We start from the raw sequence: 20,984 nt of genomic DNA on the forward strand, positions 1-20,984 counted from the left end.
TGGAGTCGGGGGATCTCTCCATTTTGCAATGCCCACTTTTTATTATAGAAGAAGGTAACAGAAGTGTTCTCAGGGCCTCTCCTCTCATAGTAAGGACACTAATCCTCTTTGTGAGAGCTTCACACTCATAACTGATGTCTTTCAAGTCCCCACTTCCCAAACCAGAACATTAGGATTGGGGTCTCAATATGTGTATTTTGGGGAGACAGAATATTTAGCCCATAGCACATATATGTGAAGTTGCTTCATCTGAACTTCTCAGTGGTTATAAGGTTCAGTGAGATTACCCAATCAAGGAGCACTCCTTGCAAGAAGTCTAGGGGGAGTATGCAAAGCCAAAGAAAGGGATCCTATGGAGAGCAGTGGGGATGTCTGAAGAGCTGATAGGTCATAAAACCCATGAAAAAGAGTAGCACAAAAAGGTGCTGATAAAAGAACATTTTTTCTGTCTTCATTTTCTTGGTTTGTAATGAACTTGTACTGCTCAGGAAATAATAAAAAGAAAGAAGTAATACAACTTGGACGTCCATAATCTGAAGCTCCAAGTGCTGCAAAATCTGAAACATTTGAGTAGTGACACACCACAATAGGATCACTCTATATTGGACCTCACATGACAGGCTCCAGGCCCACTAAATATATCCTTGATGTGAAACGTAAATGAACTGCATGTTTAGACTAAGGTCCCATCTTCAACACAGGTCATTATGTACATACAAGGAGTCAAACTAAACAAAATTTGAAATTTGAAACACTTTTGGACCCATACATAAGGGATAAAGGATAATCAGACTGTAGTAAATAAATATTTAATGAAATAAATAAATAGAAGAAACCCTTTTTTAAGAGAAATGTCTTACACGTCTGTTTATTCAGCTGTAAATGTAGGTACAGCCTAAACAACCAAAGAGGAGAGGTGACGGCAGGGGACAAAGTAACGGGGGAGGACAGGGTGGGCGGAAAGACATGAAAGAAGGCAAGGGGTTAGGGAGGACACACTACTACTGTGGGAAGATACTTTTGCACCCTGGAAAGATTTTTTGCTCATATTAGCTTAATAAAATGATGATTGGCCAGTATCCAGGCAGGAAGTATAGGCAGGGTGACCAGGCTAAGAGAATTCTGGGAAGAGGAAAGACAGAGACGCTGCTGCAAGTCAGAAGCAGAGGAAGAAAGGTGAGAATGCCTTACTGATAAAAGATACTGTGCCATGTGGCTAAATATAGATAAGAATTATGGGTTAATTTAAGTTGTAAGAGCTAGTTAATAATAAGCCTGAGCAATAGGCCAAACAGTTTATAATCAACATAAACCTCTGCATGTTTATTTGGGACTGAACAGCTGTGGGACCATGTGGGACAGAAACTCTATCTATACAGAATGGGGCATCAAGGTTGAGGCTGAGGATAAGGGGGGTGAAGAACCACTAAAACTCACTTTGTTCAAGAAATCATGGTATGTGACACCTTATATGTAAATTTTTAAATATTTATTTTTCTGTTTAAGCCATTTTAAAGCTTGTTAAAGTTATATATTTGTATGTGCATATATATGTATGTGTGTACAGGTAAATGTTGCCACTTAATGTTTGATGTGCAGATTGATCCAAATTTTCCTTATTAAAATGGTATAGTGTTGGCAAAACTGTTTAAAATTTAAGTTGAATTTTAAAAGCAAAGGAGTAAGGCAAAAGTGGCAGAAATTTTGAAAAAACAATGCAAGTAAACCAATATTTCTCAAGATAAACTTCTGGGTGGAAAACTCTTCCCTTCTGTGCAGATAGCCTGTTCCTAACCTGATAGTGAGTTTTGGTGATGTTGTACAAGTCCCATAGTTGACAGAATCACTCCGTTGACCTTCATGTGCTCACACAGGATGCTCTGGCAGAGGCATGGAGGGTCATTGCCTCTACTGCTGTGGAAAAGGGAAGGGAAAACCATAACAGGGGTGCCTGTGGGCTCTTAGCAGGCTTCAGCTCCCCACAGCGCACTGTGAGAAGCAGAAACCATTAACTGCTGAGTCTGCAGAACCAGGGATGTCACTTTGGTGCAAATCTTAAGGAACTGTGCTTAAAATTTCTTTAAACTTGACTGCAGTCCTGTGAAAGATTGGCCCTTGATGGTATCTGGGCACTGGGCTTTGGTAAGGCTCTGGTAGTTTCTGCTCAAAGGGATTCATTCTTCAGTGTTTCTGCAAAACAATGAAAATCTACGAACAGCATTGTTTGTAGTTCACACCCTCCTTTCCCCATGCAGCTGTTTTTCTCCCTGTATTTCCTTTGCATTCTTTCATTTAGGGAAATCATAGGTGTAAGTATGGTTGCTGTAGCGTCATGTGAATCTTCCTGGTGAATGTCAAACTGGAAGTAGTCTTTGGGACTGATCCAAGGAGAGAACTTTTGAGAGAGTTATTTCCAAATTAGAATCCTGATCTTCTACTTCAAAGACACAGCACAGAAAGCAGGCAGATGAAACCTACTCTCTTTCCCCATCTAAGATACCAGTCTCATCTCTGGGTTGCCTTACCATTTTACAAGGAAAGGGGAAGATTTAAGTCAAGGCTTTCCTGCAAAGGGAGGCACAGGAAGACACATCTGTGATTGAATGTCTTCTTCCTGCTCAATACCTGAGCACATTGCTGTGTTGGCACAGGCCTGGGCCGAGTGGGATGGAGTAGACGGGATGGGAAGAAATGTGAAGTACTGGTGATATAGATATGAATAATTTGCATTGATATGAATTTTGCTTTAGTGATTTAAATTTAAGGTCAATTTTGTTATATGCATATGTATTTCTGATCTTAATTAAGGTATTATGATTGTGTAGTTCATTTTAAAAATGTACTGTATAATTAGAAAATATAGGTTGTTAATGGATAATCATCAATAATAGTCAAGCTTGTAGTCATGTTAGTTAGATGTTCTAGATGTGAATAGATATATTTCAGATAGGCATTCTTCATATCTTTCAAAGACTACAGAATATGGCATTTAAATGTTTTAGTAACTTCGAGCTTTTCATGACAATGAGACACATCTGCTCCTGGCAGCACCAATTTACTTCAAGAGGAAGATGGGCATCGAAGAGGCTCCTTATTGAGTTTGATAGCCATTTGGGCAAGAAACTGCTCTTGCCTGGACTGATGCATAGACCGGACACAAAAACCCGCAGAGAGAGGACTGCTGAACTTGCCTAAATGTGAGATGATTCTTTGGGGTTCCTGACTTATGAAAGAGTCTGCGAGAGATTCTATAGGACACAACAGATACTGACTGAACTGCCTTTGAAATTTCCTGCTTCATGGAAATATCTGCTGGATACTATGGGCCTGTAGGCCGAAGATGGATGCCCCAATGGTACAAAAGAACTTTGGGTGACTGTCCAGGTAGCAAGATGTCTCTGTGATTTCTAGAGTTTTGGAAGTAGCTTACTTCTTGTTCACCTATGTAATATTATATCTTTCTGGAGTCTTTGATGGAGTTGAAGAATAAATAGATAGAGTTTTCCTTAGTTATGATAAAAGATAAAGTAAATATAAATATTGTAACTGTAATTCTTGCTTGATAACTGTTTTGTTATATGTAACTTTACTATGTTAAGGTAAAAGCCTTCTTCTTTTTTGTTTAAACAGAAAAAAGGGGAAATGATGTTGGAGGGTCTTCTGTTTGAGTTGATTTCATTGGTTAATAAAGAAACTGCCTGGCCCATTTGATTGGCCAGCCCTTAGGTGGGCGGAGTAGACAGAACAGAATGCTGGGAAGGGAAGTTAATAAATCGCCATGGCTGCTCTCTGGGTCAGACGTGATGAAGCTCCGGCCCAAGATGGACATACGCTAGAATCTTCCTGGAAAGGCACCACTTCGTGGTGCTACACAGATTATTAGATATGGGTTAATCAAGATGTGAGTAAGAGGCTAGAACTAATGGGCCAGGCAGTGTTTAAATGAATGCAGTTTGTGTGTTGTTATTTCGGTGCATAAGCTAGCCAGGTGGCTGGGAGCCGGGCGGGAGGAAAAGCAGGCCTGCCCACAACTCATCACTACAATTATAACCGGAATAAACATTACACAAAGGTTAGTGATGAGAGACAGGAATTGAATCTTTAAATTGTGTGTTATCTAGAGAGTCAACAGTCTGCTAAAGCAGCAGGTTAGCACCCTAAGGACTGTCTTCTATCTCATGCCCAATGGACTTTATGAGAAGCATGAGGAAACAAAGGGAATGAGTTTTCTTGAGTTTACTTTTGTCCCTCTGGTCGGATGTGAAAGAGTTCTTACAGCACAAGGACATCTTGGCATTTGGGAGCCAAGGGATACTACCAAGTCACACCACGCAGCAAACTCACACGAGAGGTTTACTGGGGAGAAGAATAGAATGGTGACTGCCTCTGCCAGGAGCAGACACAGTGCCCGGCTGGGCAGAGGGGCAGGCCTTTTGTAGGCCTTTGGAGCATGCCCAGTGAGATAGTGCAAGAGTATGGACAGTTGCTTCTGGCTATTAACGCTGAGTCGTTGGGCTGGGGGTTTCAGGAGCTCTGAGTCAAGCCCAGGGCAGGGGGCGGTCCCTGATCCCTGGTGTCTACATCCTGGCCAGCCACGTTTCTGAGACTAACATCTGTGCTTCTCTCTCCATCATCCCTTGCTCTCTTCCTTTGCTCCATGAATGTTTGGGTTCTGGCATCTTTTAGATAACAAGTCAAATTACTATTTGCTGATCTCAACCTTAATCTCCTCTGGGTTAATGCAGAGCAAAAGACTGACATTGTGTGTATATCCTAAGCTGGTAATAATACATACATACAGATTCATTTCTACAGTATGAAATTCAACATATTACAATGAATAATATGAAATTCTCTATCCATCCCTTCTGTTATTTAACCAAATCAGCCGCAATAGGAATATTTATTCAAAGAATTGGTGTATAAGTTGGTGCCTATCTTCCTAACCAACTTTCACTACTTACCTGTGTCTCACAAGTCACCAAGGGTTCTCTGCCGAAGGGGAAGCCTTGAGCTCAGAGGATTTCTCTGAAAAGCCTGAAGGGGACTCGTGCATAGCTGTGGTATTCCAGCGGGCTTGTGGTTGAAGACTTTGGCATCCTAGCCAGAACCCAGAAGGTGTAGTCCCACAGTGGATGGAGTGGATGAAGGAACAGCCCACTTTCCCAGAAGCTCAGGTGCCTTTCCTGCTGACCCTGACCCACCTCGCCAAGGGGAGACACACAGTATCCCTTTTTCAAAACCTTCAAAGTCACTTCCTCAGATTAGCATTTGAGGCCTACTCTCATGAGAGAGAGTAGGATTGGCGGGGTGGGGGAGTGGAGCCCTGCTTTGGAGAGCTGGGACTGGGCGCAGTGATTCCAACTGAGGTAGAAGTTGGTGACCTCTGCTGTCTAGTCTCCAGTATTCAGTAGTTCATGCGTCAAATGCCCACAGACTATATGCCCATAAGACATTACATAGATTTTACTATATTGGCTTCAGAATATCATTTAAAAATATCTGAGATGAAACAAAAGAACCTATACCATGTCCTTCAGAATAGAGACCCTCTCTGAGGCATCGGCAGAGCTGGATGAGTCTTCCTGTCAGAGCACTTGCTCCTGAATGCCAGAGGCATGTGAGGCGACATTTAAGAAAAGCCAACACGACAGAGTTTCATAGCATTTTTTCCCTTTTACTTGAAAACGTGTTTTAATGATCAAATTTGGCAGTTACAAACCTGGACACCATGGGGGAGATTTTTTTTTTCTTGTTTTAGTTTTTGGCTGTAATTTTGTATCCTTTTATTTCATTTTGTTTTCCTTCATTTTTTTCTTTTGTTCTATTTTCTTTTCTTTTTTTTCTAAGAAAAAGAACATAAGACTGAATATCGTCAATAGCAATATGTGCAGAACAATCCATGTCTGTAAGGGGCAAACTTCAATGAAGTTGCCACTTTCCCCTTTGCATAAGGTTTGCATTGATGTGTGTGGGAGCTGAGGCGAGTGTGCATGGAGCTGAGGCGAGTGTGCATGGGGCTGAGGCGAGTGTGCATGGAGCTGAGGCGAGTGTGCATGGGGCTGAGGCGAGTGTGCATGGAGCTGAGGCGAGTGTGCATGGAAGTGGCAGACTGACAATTTATTCCATCTAGGAAATGGTGTGAAGGTCGAGTGCTTAATAACCGGGCCAAACACATTCATCTTTAAAAAAAGTCAATAGAAACACTTTTTTCTTTTTGAAAACGGAGTTAAATGAAAACAACAGAATCTAAGGAAAGACACAATATACTTTGAAATGAATAGAAACATCTTTTTCAAATCTAAAGTCCTCTTTCTTCGTGGGTATACCTCAAAAGTTTGCAGACAACAATGTGGATGACTAGCCGGGCGGTGGTGGCGCACGCCTTTAATCCCAGCACTCGGGAGGCAGAGGCAGGCGGATCTCTGTGAGTTCGAGAGCAGCCTGGTCTACAAGAGCTAGTTCCAGGACAGGCTCCAAAGCTACAGAGAAACCCTGTCTCGAAAAACAAAAAAAAAAACAAACAAACAAAAAAAAAAAAAACAAACAAACAATGTGGATGACTAAGAATTCTATTTGACCCTCCAAATTAAAGCATCCGGATAGGCATCAAATACTGTATCTACAAATGCCTGGAAAATGGAAACCACCTATGTACAATTTTATAAACATTTAAAACACCAAAAACATACATCTTTTACAAACCAGCCTGTTTATAACAGACAAATGAACACCATGGTCTCTGGTAACAGTGCTTTCCAAGGACCCCCTCCTCATTTCCAGACACATCTGTTTCTCCCCAAATCCAGTAGTATGGGCTCATAGCATTGTTAAATAGGAGCAATCCAGGGGCTGGTTTGCTGAAGGGTGCTGCAGGACACACTAATGGGCCCAACATACTCCAAATGACTACAGAATTCTCTAGTGAATTCCGAACACTGGAAGAGACTAATTATGGCCTTTGTGTATTGTTAAACACTTTGTAATTATTGCTTTTCATTATTACATAAGGAAAGAAATACCTTATTCTTAGCCATCTGGCTAAATATTTGCTGATGTCAAACCCATGCATGGCGACTTTAAACTCCCTGCGACACACCGCCGGGAGCTCAAAAGGTAGGTCTGGATCAGCAGTACAGCTGGAGGTTGCAAGACAAACGAACAATCACACTCACTGCCTCCTCACGGACCACACAGAAAGACAGCACTGAAGAAATGCCCCGTGGAAGCCCCATGTCCCACAAACCTAAGCACACACAACCAGGGTCTGCAGCAGTGAGGAGGCCGGACGACTGCCCGACAATCCACGCGACACGAACACTAGATCTTCCTGAATTATTTCTTCATCTATATGTGTCTTTAATGGTTTATTCTGATCCTCTTTGTCTTTTTGTTTGTTTATTGTGTTTTGTCCCCCCCCATCATCCCCTGCCAGCATCTGCAAAGAAGACAGAGCACTATGGGTAGGGAGTCAGCAGAAAAAGGCCAATAGGAAATGTTTCCTTTTCTTCTGAGATAGTGATTTCCTATGGCAGTTCCAGGTAAATCTCCCAGGCCTTCCTGTGACTCCAACAGCTTAAAATGTAAGATTATGGCCTTGACCTAAGTATATTGCTATGACTTTCTCATTGCATTTTGTGAGTGGGCAGGAAAGGGGTACACAGAAAGCAGGCATGGGATGAGGCTCAGCAGCAAAATCCTCTCAGAGGAAGGGGATGAGTGAAGCACATGTCTGTCCTTTATAGCCCTATAGCTCCCGCTTAGAGTGTGACAAAGGCTGACGGCTTCTCTCACACTAACCAGAACGTGTGCCACACATCTCCCAAGAGAAACACAGACACTCACTACACTGGCTAATTTTCCATCACGGTGAACAGGACAAGAACAGACAGTAGGCAGAGCTTATGAGGAGGAAACAAAAACATCAAAACCATAAGACACACTTAGTGTGTGTGTTATATACCATCAGTTTCACTACCAGGGACGCCTACAGTCTGAAGAGTTCTGTACTCACTCCATCCCCATCCTAGAAACATTCATTTGGCAAAAGCAGCATTCCGTTGAATGTCCAAATCTCTGGGCCCATCAGAGTCCCAGAGAAAAGGTCTTTGTTTTATCCTTGCATATTTCAGTGAAGGAACAGTGGGAAGTTAAGGGTTTAGGAGAAGGAAGCAGCTGCCGGCTCAGGGCAGCTTAGCGGAGTGTAAGGTTACAGATAAGGAGTTGTGCCTACGTGGATGGGTGGCAGTTTGGGTCAATGAGTTAACTTTTGTTTGAGCCTGGGCAAGTCTCTTCCTCTCTCCGGGTGAGCTTCCTCCCTTATAAAGTGTGGGGGCTAGCCTAAGAAATCTTAAGGACCCCGTTCTGCTAAACTGTGGTCACCCCATCCAAGATGCATGTGAAGTCACTGTACTCTATCCTCTAGTCTATAAGGAAACCTAATTTTTAGAAAGTGAAGAACCCAGTAGACCCGGCGCTCATCTGGATGTCTGTAGAGCTATTCTGCTGAAATTTAGCAGGAAGGTGTCCTAAAGAAGAAAGGATTTTATGTAGGTCAGAGGAGAGGGTGGGCAGGGATTTCTTCGGTGACTCTGCCACTGCCTGCAGATAGCTCTATTTATGCCTTCATTATAGGGTTGGCCAGGCATTCTCTCTAAAAGAGATGCTGGCTAAGCACGGGTGACTCATTGGTGTGGATCTCATCTCATATTTCCTGGGGGCAAGAAATGAATTGTTGGTTTTACTTTGATGGTTTTATGCTGTTGTGTTATTAAAAGCACAGCAGTGATTCAATTCTGGACCATTAGTTTGTCATTTTCTTTGTGATTCTTGCAAATGTGCTTCTTACATAAGAAAAAATACTAAGGACTTTATTCTTAAAAGCAGCCTTAGTGACATTCATTTATTTCAAGACCACAGTGTGGATAATGCCTCCATGAGTGAGTCTAAGCTAGAGAATACAAGAGAAAAGCCAAGAAACGGGACAAACATGTTCTCTAACTCAGGAAGTTTGGGAATGAAAGGACAGATGTTCAGAAACATCAGCTCCTGCAGAGAGGTAAGTGGATTAAAGACAGCCGCGGACTGATGGGCAGATCCCAGACAGCTCCCTTCACACATCCATACAGAGATTTGCTCACAGGCAGATGTGCAAATACGCATTCCTTTCCCGGGCTCACTGCAGAGGCGGTGGCCACAGCTGCTCAGAGTGAAAGAGCCAAGTTAACTCCACTGCCAGCTTTAACCTTCAAATGCTAGGTTTCTGTATTTTCAGTGGGATGAGTATTCTGTCATGGGAAAGTGATGGCCAAAGGCCACATATTCGATGGGAGGGAGACCCCAGGGTGTAATTAAATGTTACTCAGTTTCAAATAGTAGTTCTGAAAAATTAGAAAATACTGTCTTTAAAAAAATCACGGTACTTGCTTTAAGTTACTAGAAATGGCAGTACTAAAATAAGGTTAACTGAATTGGAGTAAGATATGGCATTTGGTGTTCCTGTTAGACTAGAGATCAGGGAAATCAGAAGGTGAGCAACAGCAATGCTTGCTCCCCTCACGATTTCAAACACTGAATCCTAAACCCTTTGGGGCAGCTTCCCTCAAGAGCAGCTGTGGTGAGTGCACGCTCAGAGCAATACTTAGGCCCTCCTCTCACACACACATGCACACACACATACATACAATTTAATTTATACATGGTCACTACCTATCTTTTTCTTTAAAAACCTAAGAGTATTTATAATGACACCACTACCAGTTTAGAACGACACGTACGGTTTTCCCCTTCAGTGTGAAGAAGTGTGGTCCCCTAGGGGGAAACGTCTGACAGCATCACATCCTGTCTTCCGCAAATCTGTGAATTCTGTTTAGGCTTCCACTACATCTCATTCTAGAGAGCAATAGACCAGCAGGGGCCTGTTCTTGCAGGAATGTTAGAACCAAGCTACGGCTAGGATTATTTGCCAGAAAACACAGAACAAGATCGTCACAGTCTTTCTGGTGTTTGAACTTTAACCTCCCCCAACCCACCCACTGGAGACTAGATAGCCTCTTATTGCTCTTTCATGGTAACTTTCTCAGAGATCACAAACCCAACTATATTAATCTGGATGCTTAACACAAACAAGAAAAAAATCTGAGCACACTAAGCATTTTACACAAATCTAATTTTATAGCTGAAAAATTAGACAGCTTATTTAAAAACAGAGCCAGTTTTAAAGGCTTCCATCCACCCTGTCAAACACTGCCATTCTTTTCTCTCATCTAGAACACTAACTTCTACGACAGACAGCCCTGCTGTTTTCACTTCCTTGGCTCAAAATCACATGCGATGCTGCCCCTCTGACGGTGGCGGGGCTAATACTGCAAGGACCTTTGCTTTCTCACTTTCCGGGGCACAATAATGCACAAAGCCATTTGTGTTCTCCCCTTTGACAAAGTAAACTCATTTCTTCTCCTTTGCACTCCAAGCCATAAACACAGGTATTCACAAACAAGGACTGTGAGCTCCCCCTCCCCCAGAAACAACGTCTGAGCCGCTCCTTGTCACTCTGGGAGTCAAGCTTGCTGGGACAGTGAGACTTGTGAAGGGGTTCCTCATAGACAATCCACATTTCCACAGACTTCTCTCCGTCCAGACCCAAGTGCGGCTTGTTTCTTTCTACGCTGTAAGAGTCAGGGCACAGCACCCACGGTGTCCTCTACACCTGGGTCTGGTGCTGCGTTTCCACGAAGGGAATGTGAAGGCTGGTGAGGCCGAGCTCACCGGCGCTTTCGTAGTCCCTCATGGCCACCTCAGAGTCGTCAAAGCCACGGTGGGCTGGCGTATCTGAGGACGAGGTGCCTCTGGGATTGTGCAAGGACAGAGACACGCTGTCTGCCGGACCCTGGTTCATGCTCACTGCAAAAGTACTAAAATCACAGCCAGAGGGTGGCCCCCCCAAATCTGTTTCGTTGGGAAGCGGGTGAGGAGGGAGGTACTGGCTGGGGTGAAACCGGGGCCTTCTGTTGCAGTCTGGGCTCATGGTGCCAGCTAGCGAGGCGGGCTGCGAGGGAGGCAAGGCCTCATACTGTTCAGGGAAGTCCTCCGGCAGCGGAGGAGGCAGCTGATCCTGACTTAGGAACTCTTCTTCATGAGGTGGGGGGTATTCACTGTCGATGTCGTATCCGCCCAGGTAGTAGTCGCTCTCCAGCTCTCGTGTGCTGCCCTGGTGCGCTGATCCTCCATCTTGGCTCTCGTAGTTGGGCATTTCCTCGATGTCAGACAGCCGTGCCCCGGGCATCCAGTCGGAGGTGTCCCAATGATAGGCTGTGAGAGGAAATCCAGATGATTAACTGCCTCCAGACCAGAGGTGGGTGAATGAGGTACAGGGATGGGCTGCCATGCACAGACCAGAGGTGGGGCGAGGGGGGATAAGGAGCAGGGATGGGCCTGCCGTGCATTACTGATGCCAAGGAAACCCCATAGCCAAGGTCATATGCAAACTCTCTGAGGACCCATAGGGCCAGCCATGCTCTGGCCTGCAGAGAGAGAGCACAGAGAGAAGGTGCCTGGCTGTGCAGACTCCTAATCATGAGGCCCAGAGCAATGGCCAACAAAGGCATGCTGATGGAACAGGCTCCACAATATCCACCTTTTCCCCCCTCCCATCCACATGCTGTGCACAAGGCCAGGCTGGCAACATGCGGGCAGAGTTGCACTGTGTTCCGAGAACTGCAGAGAGCATGGAGCCCTGCAGGAAAACGAGTGAGTTTCACACACAGGGCTTGAGGCTGCTAAATGCATGTGGAGCTGAGCACACAAGACGCCTGGAACATGCAAAACTCAAACTGGGAGACTCAGAGGGGATGGAGGGGGCATGGTCAGTATGAGGGGAGAGGTGCGAGACACAGAAATAAGCTGTCATCCTGGGTGGTGGCAGAGTCACCTCTGTTGTAGTTCTGTCCTTGGTCCATGACAGACACTGTTCAAACACAAAGTGAAAAGTGAACCGGGCCATCTAGGCCATGGGGAGACAGACAAAGCAGATAATTCAGAGGCGTGAAGATCACTCCTTAGGAACCAAGGCTAACACTAAGTTTAGGCTTTTAACCCCCTCCCCTCGTCACTAGTTAGGAAATTAAGAGATAAGTCCCATCTGTATTTTGTTATAATTTTATTAAAGCACTGACAAAATTAATCCTCATAAAAATTTTCATTTCTGATGATTTTATAAGTATCCACAGCTCACAGCAGGTATTCAAAAACATACTATAATGAATGTAATGTTAACTGATTAACCTGGATTGCAGATGAATGTTCTTTACTTTGAAGGCATTTGATAAGAGAACCTAGATATTTAAAAATATGAAGTAGATTTTCTCTCAAAATTATTAAGTTTATTGCAATCAATAGAGAGACATCTGGCATTGAATTTGATTTGTTTTCTGGTGCTGGAGAACAAAGCCAGAGTCTTGGGATAGCTAGGCCAGCTGTCTATCATTGAGCTACATCCCCAACCCCATTATCTCACTTAAAACCACTATCATCATGCACTTTCTGTTGGTTACAGTCAGTTCAGATAAAGTACCACAGAAGAAAACTTTCTAGATGGACACAGACATGCCACAAAAGGAGGAGACAGACAAACAAAAATCAAAACCAAAAAAAATAACTGTAAATACCTTCGTTCTCTATAGAGTCAACTACATTGTTGACAAGCTGAATGACAGTCACTATGGATGCTTTTGGCAGGAAAAGAAGACAGGAGGGAGGGGAGGGACAGTTCCTGGTTAGTCACATATTTCAAACACATGTTAATGACTAATAACAACAATAATGAAGACATTGCACACAAACTCCTTTCCACACTCTGTCCCTCAGGGCTGGTGTCAAGAGGACACTTAGATATGGAGGCCTGGGTTCTGTTGGAACAGAATGGAAACAACAGAAAGCTAGGAGGCCATACTTCTAAAAAAGCATGATTGTCAAGGATCCCTGTGCCATCTCTTCCCACTCTATGGACTGTCACTTCAAACCAGGAAGACGGTGGCCCAGGGAACTCATGGAGAGTTCTCATTAGCACCATCTGAGGCCCTCAGCGGAAGCCTATTCCTGGACATAATTCCTTGTTGGTCACCAATGTGCTCTGAATACAATGTCAACTGTGTAGGAGTTTGGGTATTGTTATGAGTCTGATGGCCTCACACATGCCACTGATGGTCCAGACAAACCTGAGACCTGTCTCTTGCTGCTGAGGCTTGGGGTATGTGAAGGAGACCTCTGGTCTATTTTAGTTGCTTTAGATGACGTGACTTCAGATGAAAGGGCCTAGCGCTTCCTGCCCAGATGCAGATCCTGAGGGGGGTAGGCGTGTGAGTTAGAGAGCCTTTGAGAGCCATCAGCCAGACATTATGGCTGGAGCTACTGCCTAGTCTCTGAAACTATATGTTCTCAACGTTTAACATAAAATGCAAGGTTGCCATAGTATTTTTTAATCTCACTGGAGGTAAAGAAGGGAGGATGCATCATATACCTGGGTTAGTGCCTTTATTTCAATAATGGCCAGAAGAAATTAAGATACATGGTTTGTTATCCCAGCAGATAGATACATCAGTGTGTGTGTTTGTATGTGTGTATTTATATGTGTGTGTGCTCATGCATGTGTGTTTGTGTGTGGTGTATGCATGTATTCAGGCTCATGGGCCAGTGCATAAGTATGGAGGCCAGAACAGAATGCCTAAATGTTTATCTCTCTCTCTCAGCCTCACTGCCTCGAGGCAGGTTCTATCAGTGGACAGGAAGCTTGGAATGTTGGCTTGCCGCCTGGCCTGTCTTTCTCCCAGGGCTTGGGTTAGCCATGCACCGCATGCATGTGATTTTTTTGTAGGTGCCAGGGACCCTAGCTCAGGCCCTTATGTACAGAACAAGTGCTCTTAACGTATGGAGTCATTTTCCCAACCCCCAAAATGAAACTTCTTCAGGGGTGGCTAGTGTTGGGGGGACCATGTGGGAGAGGTTTGGGTTACACATGAGAAAGCAAACTACAATTCTACAACTGCCTCTTGGCCACTTTCCCTGTTTGCTCAGAGACTGGGACTGTGTTGTTCTTAATCTTTTTGAAAGATCACATTGATTAGCAAGTGTGTTTTTTTTCTTGCCAACTGCTGTTAAAAGAGAGGCCACCTAAGGTGTTGGCTGGGGTGGGGCCGCCTGCCCCTGGATGATCATGTGAAATAATTCTTGCTTTAGCACCATGTGACAAACATTGCTAGTTGGACTTTCTTCTTCCGTCACTGCCTACCCTCCACAGCTGGTTTCTTAGCTAGAAACACCAGCATCTTCTCCATCAGTACAGGTTTGTGGGAGCTGGATGCACCCGACTTGGAGTTATCAAAGCAGTCTGTGAAGCACAGGGACTTGCGTGCGGCATTCTGGGCAGACAGGCATTTTTTCCCCTAAGAGTCTGTGTCACAGTTTTTAAATCAGTTCTCCAAAATCCCACGACCCCAAATGATTGATTAGAAGGGAAATTCAATTGAACAAAGGCATCACTGGCTCTACAGAATAGCCATCCTGTCTCCAAAGTAATGTCTAATGATGTGGTGGCTGAACGCAGGGGGTGCGAGGACACAGGCAGCAAGAAAGGGAGTTGCATTGTCAGGTTTGCTCTGAAGCATCACGGGGAGGAGGCAAATCTGTCACCGTCCAAGCCCCACGGACGCAGATCCTGCCCTGACCAGTGGCACGTTGGGTCCTCTGGCAAGGATTCTCAACAATGGGTAAAAACGGAAAAAAGCCACCACACAGACAAGAAACAGCAGTGCTAGCCCTCACCTCTTCCGCTGACCCCAGCACAGGACAGGGAATGCGCTTACCATTGTCGTCACCAGAGTCCGACTGGAAGGAGCTGAGGGACTGAACTTCGGAGTTGCTGCCTTTGTTACTGCTTGTGAAGCAGGTCACCTCTCCCGGGTCATCAGCCCCTTTGTCTTCATGAACAGGCGAGAGAAAGCAGAACCGTCACTCAGCCTTGTGCAATCCTTCAGTCTTGCTCTCTCCCTCCCTACCCCTTTTTCTTAGAAGCTTTCTGATTTGCTTCGAGAAAATAAGTTAGCTCCACAAAGGAAAATTGATTGTGCCATAGGGGGCAAAGGTCTGTCAATCAAGTGATTTACATTATGGATTTGGAACCCTTAACCCGTGGTAAATGAGCTTCCGAATAGCTGTCAGCTGAAAGTAAGTGTTCCTGCCTCCAAGTGAGGACTGTGGAGAGAGTGCGATGAGGATGGAGTAGCTGAGCTGCTCTTCATTCAGACTTAATTTATGTCATTTACATGAACCAATGTGGTGTCAACACCAGGTTAAATGAGATTACTTTTAAAACAGGGGCATAAATATTTTATAGGCAAGAAAGCCGTTATATTTCTCCCAGCTTCCATCTCCGGGGAGGAGTGGAATTTTCAGCTCTGCCTTCTAGAGGGCAGTGGCGCTTCATCTCGTGGCTGCCAATGTTCTCTGTCTGGAAAGAGGACAGGCTGATGTGAATTTTCCCTTATTCACTTGGTGTTTATTTTTCTATCTGTCTCTGCTACAGGAAAATAGCTAGACCCCCTGGATGCACACAAACCCCTCTTTCTAATTTGAGAGGTGTAGGAAGCAACAAAAAGCACCATATCTTGAGGTGGTCAAGCCCACAATGAATTAGTTGTCAGAAACTGTCTCGCTAGCTCTAACTGTGGCTTGTTTAACAAAGAGGAAAGCGTGCTCTATAAAATCCAATGATACTTCAGGGGGAAGTGTGAGTTTTGGCCTGAGGTCGATTCCGAAAATAAAGCTGTCATGTCATGAGGTGGTGACGGAAAATATTCTCCAAGAAATACTGCAGAGCATCCTGGAATGTGAGGGTGCAGAGACACAGACCTGTGATTATGGGAATAGTTACTTTGTTTTGCAGCTGCTGATCCCCCCATAAAGAGCAACATCAGGAGCAAACATGAGAGCCCCCACATGCTTTCTGCTAAGCCAGGGCCTTAGACAAACAAGTGATAGAGGTGTAGAGAGACACGTGCGTGCGTGCGTGCGTGTGTGCGTGTGTGTGTTCGCATGTGTGCATGTGTGTGTGCACTCATGTGTGTGTGCATGTGTGGGCGCGCGCGTGTGTGCGTATGCATGTGCCCGTGTGCGTCTGCACGTGTGTATTCACCTCCAACAGCCTCAACTCAAAGCTTGGCCATGCAAAGGACAAGGCGTTCATGACTGAACCCTGAGCACCGAAGAGCCTGCAGGTGGTCATCCGGCCCTGGGGGTGGCAGTAACACCTGCAAGTCCCTTGTTTTGCCTTTAACTCAAAACTCCTTTAATTTCCAAATAAAAAAGGAGTGTTTTGGCTGGGTGTGTGGTAGCATCAGCTTTAATTCCAGGACCTAGGAGGCAGAGGCAGGCGGAAACCTAAGTTCCAGGCCCTAGTCTACACAGTAAGTTCCAGGACAGGTAGAGCTGCATAGTGAGATCCAACACACACACAAAGCAATGACAACCAAGCAAGGGTCTCTCCACAGCATTCTATGATCCCTGATTCCACTTGAGAGCCCAGGGGATGACTTCAAAGGCATGTGTGTCCACAGGACGGAACCAGCAGGTGGCATGTTGGTGACATTAGAATAGAAAGACCTCCTCTTGAGTCTCCCCTCCCATGGAGCGATGCTCTCTCTACTCTGCCTTGCCTCTTTCCTGCTGAGAGCAGACTTGGGACCTGTCTGTGCCCAGATATGGCCTTTGCTTCCTTCAGGCTAGTCTTCTCCAGGAGCTGGTGATGATACCCGTGCTGCACAGCCCATCACATGGCAGACACACAGCACTGGCAGCTTTATCCCTGCACTCTCTTCAAATCACAGGGCCTATGTCTTCCTTTGTCTCGGTCGGTTCCTTGTGCGGCACACTATGAACCTTATGGACGTGCTCAGCTTCTGTAATAAACGCCATCTCTCTTCCCCCTTCTCTTGCTTTTCAGGGAGAATTTGTTTTTCATCCTGCTCTCTGCCCTCAAACAGGGATCTCCAAGTTTCTCCCCGAGGTCCAGCGGCCGACTTTCTCTTTCCCCATGTGCACATGATGGTCAACCATCATCTCTTCGACTTCTGGATTGCCCCCACCCCTGCATGCATCCTTATTATTGATCTAACAGCTTCCTGATTCTAGGAGCCCCTCTGCAATAGTTTCCTACTGAAATTGACTCATGCTTAAGTCATGTAATGCCTCCGTAATGTCTGCTTTGTCCAGGAGCACGGTTTACCTCCTTGTCTGAACATGCTCGGTAGGACCGTTTGAAACCCACTCCATCCTCCTCCCCCATATATAGCACAGTACAGAAACTCAGGCTTCTCTCTAGCATACAAAAAGTGTGCAGCCTGCTGATAAGCCAGGGGACAACAGAGTCTGCTTTAGTCTCACTCTGATGCCAGGGCAGGGAGCAGTCACCTGCTTTGCCAACACAGCCTTCCTTCTAAGTCTGATTCAGTCCCTGCCGGGTCTGTCAGGGCGGTCTTCAAAACTGTAACTAGCTCGTGCCACTCGCTTGCTTAAACACCTGCCTCCCTGTGGATGCTAAACCCCACCTTCTGCCCGATGCTGGGCGACCCCAGCCACACTCAACTCAGTCATGAGAGTGCCTTTTTCATTCCTCCTTCCTTCTCGGAGGTTAGCATGGCTTGAGTTGCTGAAACCCAGGGGCTTCCCAGGGCACCCGCCCATTATTGCATCTCACTCACTTTCGGGTCCTGTGTCCCAGCCGTTCTTCCGGATGGAATCGCAGTCCGAGCGACAGGGTGACACAGCTGGGAGATTGGGGGCCACGCTGCATACCACCACACCCCGACGCGCAGTCAGGATGCGTGGGGACTCCGGGTGGAACGTGCTCATCTCCTGTGGCTCACCACCCAGTACATCCAGGCCCTTGTCCAGATTGCTCCTGGAGTCGCTCTGGAAGCAGGGTGTGTAGGCCATGGGGCGCACTGGCACCTGAGGCGGCCCCACCTCCTGGTACACATTGCGCCCATCGCCCGCACGCAGGCTGCGGAATGGGATGCCGTTGCTCTTGTGCAGGAGCGCGGCTGTGGCTGGGTCCTGCACTAGCGTGATGTTGTTCCGAGAGTAGTTCTTTCTAAAGACCTTCTTGCGAAAGACGATGAAGAGCACGACCAGGGTGAAGATGACGAAGAGGACCACAGCAATGCCTATTAGTTCCTCCTTGCCCACATATGAGTGGCCAGCTTGGATGTTGGGCACGACCACGGGACGCAAGCCACAGTACTGACCCACATAGCCCGGGGTGCAGTTGCAGAAGAAGGAGCCGAATAGGTTGACGCAGGCGCCTCCATTCTCACACTCCTCTCGCTCACACTCGTCCACGTCATCCTCGCACCTTTAGAGACAAAGCACACAGAAGACCTTCCAACTTCAGAGCTCAGACAAAAGGCTTTAAAACAGACAGAACCCCCGAAAGAGGACCATGCCATGTGGCTGTGTGTGTGTATATATATATATATATATATATATATATATATATATATATATATGTAAGAATATGTTTGATCATATTCATAGCTGTGTGTTCATATCTGTGTGTGCATTGTGTACGTACACAGGGGCATACAGTTAAGGATGAATTTATATATTTCTGTGTCCACCGATCCCTTGCCCATTTCCTTGCGTCAAGGTGTGCCCTCTCAGGTCTCCATGGGATTTGGAGAAGGACAAGCTGGTGGGCGAGGAGCATAAAGGGAAGACCAGATGGTGTGGGAAAGGAACCCTCTCCCATCCTCTGGGTCAGGCGCACATTAGAATTTAAAACTGTGCAATTTCAGAAATAGCATATAGCATGCATTTCTCCCATCATGTAAAACACTTCTGCACCCCTTCCCCAAGGGTGCCATGTAGGACCTCATAATCAAGTCCCCCAATATTTCCACAGGGAAATATGGATGGTGGCACCAGGTGGGAGAAATGGACAAGGAAGGGATCTGTGGGCAGTTCTAGGCCTCTTTCCCCCGCCCAGTAGTATAACTACAAAGCAGACATCCAAAGACATTTTTAATTTTCACATGTGTGTGTGTTGTGAGTCTGTCTGTCTGTCTGTATTCCATGTGTGTGCAGGTGCCTGCACAGGCTAGAAGAGGTCACTGGGTCCCTTGGAGCTGGAATTACAGGTGGTTGCAAGCCATCCAGCATGGGTGCTGGGAACTGATTTCAGGCCCTCTGGCAAAAAAGCAAGTGGTCTTCGCCACCGGCCTGGCTCTCTGGCCCCCACACAGCAAGCCTTTAGTTTGATTTCTTCTTGAACACTGACAGCACGTGCTGGAGCTTCTGTCTTCCGTGCCTCTCTACTTAAGCAATTGTTCCAATATGCCATGGAAAAGGCTGATTCATCTATAGTTTTGGTAATCCACCTTTTAAAATGTAGTCCAAATATCCCCAATTTGAACAGATTGGGGCCAGGTCAGCCAGAAATTAGAATCACAGGGTGTTTAAAAATAAATGCGGCCTTATCAGTTTAAATCACTTCCAGCAGCTCAACATCAGCTAAGTATTTCTAGGTGGAGTCCTTAGAGACTCACTCTAATGAGCATGCCACGCTGACCTGTAATTAGACTAGCCCTCACCGAGAGCACACTCTGAAACCATCACGCATGCCTGGAAGTGGCCTTTCACTCAGAATTTAAAGTATTCCCTTTCCACCTGACTAACACTTAAATTTCCCTCATTTCCTGGAGGAAAAGGGTTTTCAAAGGACTAATTTCTCAGAATAGCCATTAAACATGAGATAGTAGAGTCCAGTTGGTGGGTTCTGGGAAGTGAGTTTTATGTAGATCTCATAATCATATTGGAAATTTTAGCTAATGCCAAGCACATTTGAAGTGCTTATAGAATACACAGGGATTGAATAAGCCTGAAAGTACAAAGGAATATAGTAAAATATACAAATTAGATGCAATCCTAGGGGTTCCCTACTGACATTGTAAGTACTTTTAAAAAATGTAGTTAGTGGTGTGTGTGTGTATGTGTGTGTGTGTGTTGGTGTGTCTGTGTGTGGTGTTTTCTCATCAGTGTGGTTGTGTGCACATGCCTGTGGAGACCAGAGGTGCACATCAACGTCTTCCTCTATCACTTTCCATCTCTGTTTTGTGATTCCCATCTCTCACTGAGCCTAAAGCACACAGTTTGAGTAGACTGACTGACGAATGAGACCCAGGAAATACCAGCCTGAAGATGACAAGTCTATGACACCATGCCCAGGATTGTATGTGGGTGCTAGGAAATCTGAATGCCTTCTTGCACTGCAGCCACTACTCTACTGAGCCAGCGCCTTTGAGTGCTGTGTGGGAAAGACAGCCGCATGTCCATTTATTCTCATGAACTACATGCTGGGTTGTTTTCTTAGGACAAGAAGCAGTGTAGAGAGAGGGGAGTCTGTGAACAGTCACACTTACGTGACGCCCGTGAGGCCGGCTTTACAGCTGCAGACAAAGGTGTTTCCTATGGGGTCACAGGATCCTCCATTCCGGCAAGGGTTGGGGAAGCAGGCTGTGATCTCTGCTTCACAGTTTCTCCCCGTGAACTGTGAGAGACAGGAACACTGATAGCCTGGGGAAAACAGAGGGCCTCATGAGCTGAGGATGCCACAGTGGTACGCAGAGTTCTTAGACTCACCTGTAACAAGCATTCCTAGCTCCTTATCTTGAGCAAGGCTCAAAAATGATCAGCACATTGGCTATGTGGAACCCATTTGCCATAAAATACCCGGGTAAAGTTTGGATTCTATATTAGTCCACAAAATATTCACCTAATTGTCTAGATTGGAAAGAATGCCAATGATATTGTCAGAGACACTAAGAGCAGAGACCAGCATGGTTAGCAAGGTGACAGTGCTTTCTCTATCACCTTCTGCAAATGGTGACAGCTCACAATGGGAAAAGTCACTGGTGCCATGCTCCCTCAGATCCTGA

The 20,984-nt window shown here is 45.6% G+C and overlaps 1 protein-coding gene across 2 annotated transcripts in view; it reads right to left on the reverse strand.

Annotated features, from left to right (window-relative positions):
• Window positions 1-10,702: 10,702 nt before the first annotated feature.
• The window catches only part of Fat3 (FAT atypical cadherin 3), a 459,106-nt gene continuing 448,824 nt past the window's right edge, over window positions 10,703-20,984 (reverse strand). Inside the window, exons 22-27 of one of the 2 annotated variants that reach the window (XM_038323652.1) lie at window positions 20,469-20,622; window positions 17,751-18,403; window positions 14,859-14,972; window positions 12,666-12,725; window positions 11,930-11,965; window positions 10,703-11,310 (exon numbers count right to left, since the gene is read on the reverse strand). In XM_038323652.1, the coding sequence (XP_038179580.1) occupies window positions 10,703-11,310; window positions 11,930-11,965; window positions 12,666-12,725; window positions 14,859-14,972; window positions 17,751-18,403; window positions 20,469-20,622 (1,625 nt within the window). The remainder of the gene's footprint in view (window positions 11,311-11,929; window positions 11,966-12,665; window positions 12,726-14,858; window positions 14,973-17,750; window positions 18,404-20,468; window positions 20,623-20,984) is intronic. The other variant, XM_038323653.1, reaches the window with a different exon arrangement.

This window comes from Arvicola amphibius, chromosome 3, assembly GCF_903992535.2.
Source record: "Arvicola amphibius chromosome 3, mArvAmp1.2, whole genome shotgun sequence".
In the NCBI taxonomy this organism is placed as follows: domain Eukaryota; kingdom Metazoa; phylum Chordata; class Mammalia; order Rodentia; family Cricetidae; genus Arvicola; species Arvicola amphibius.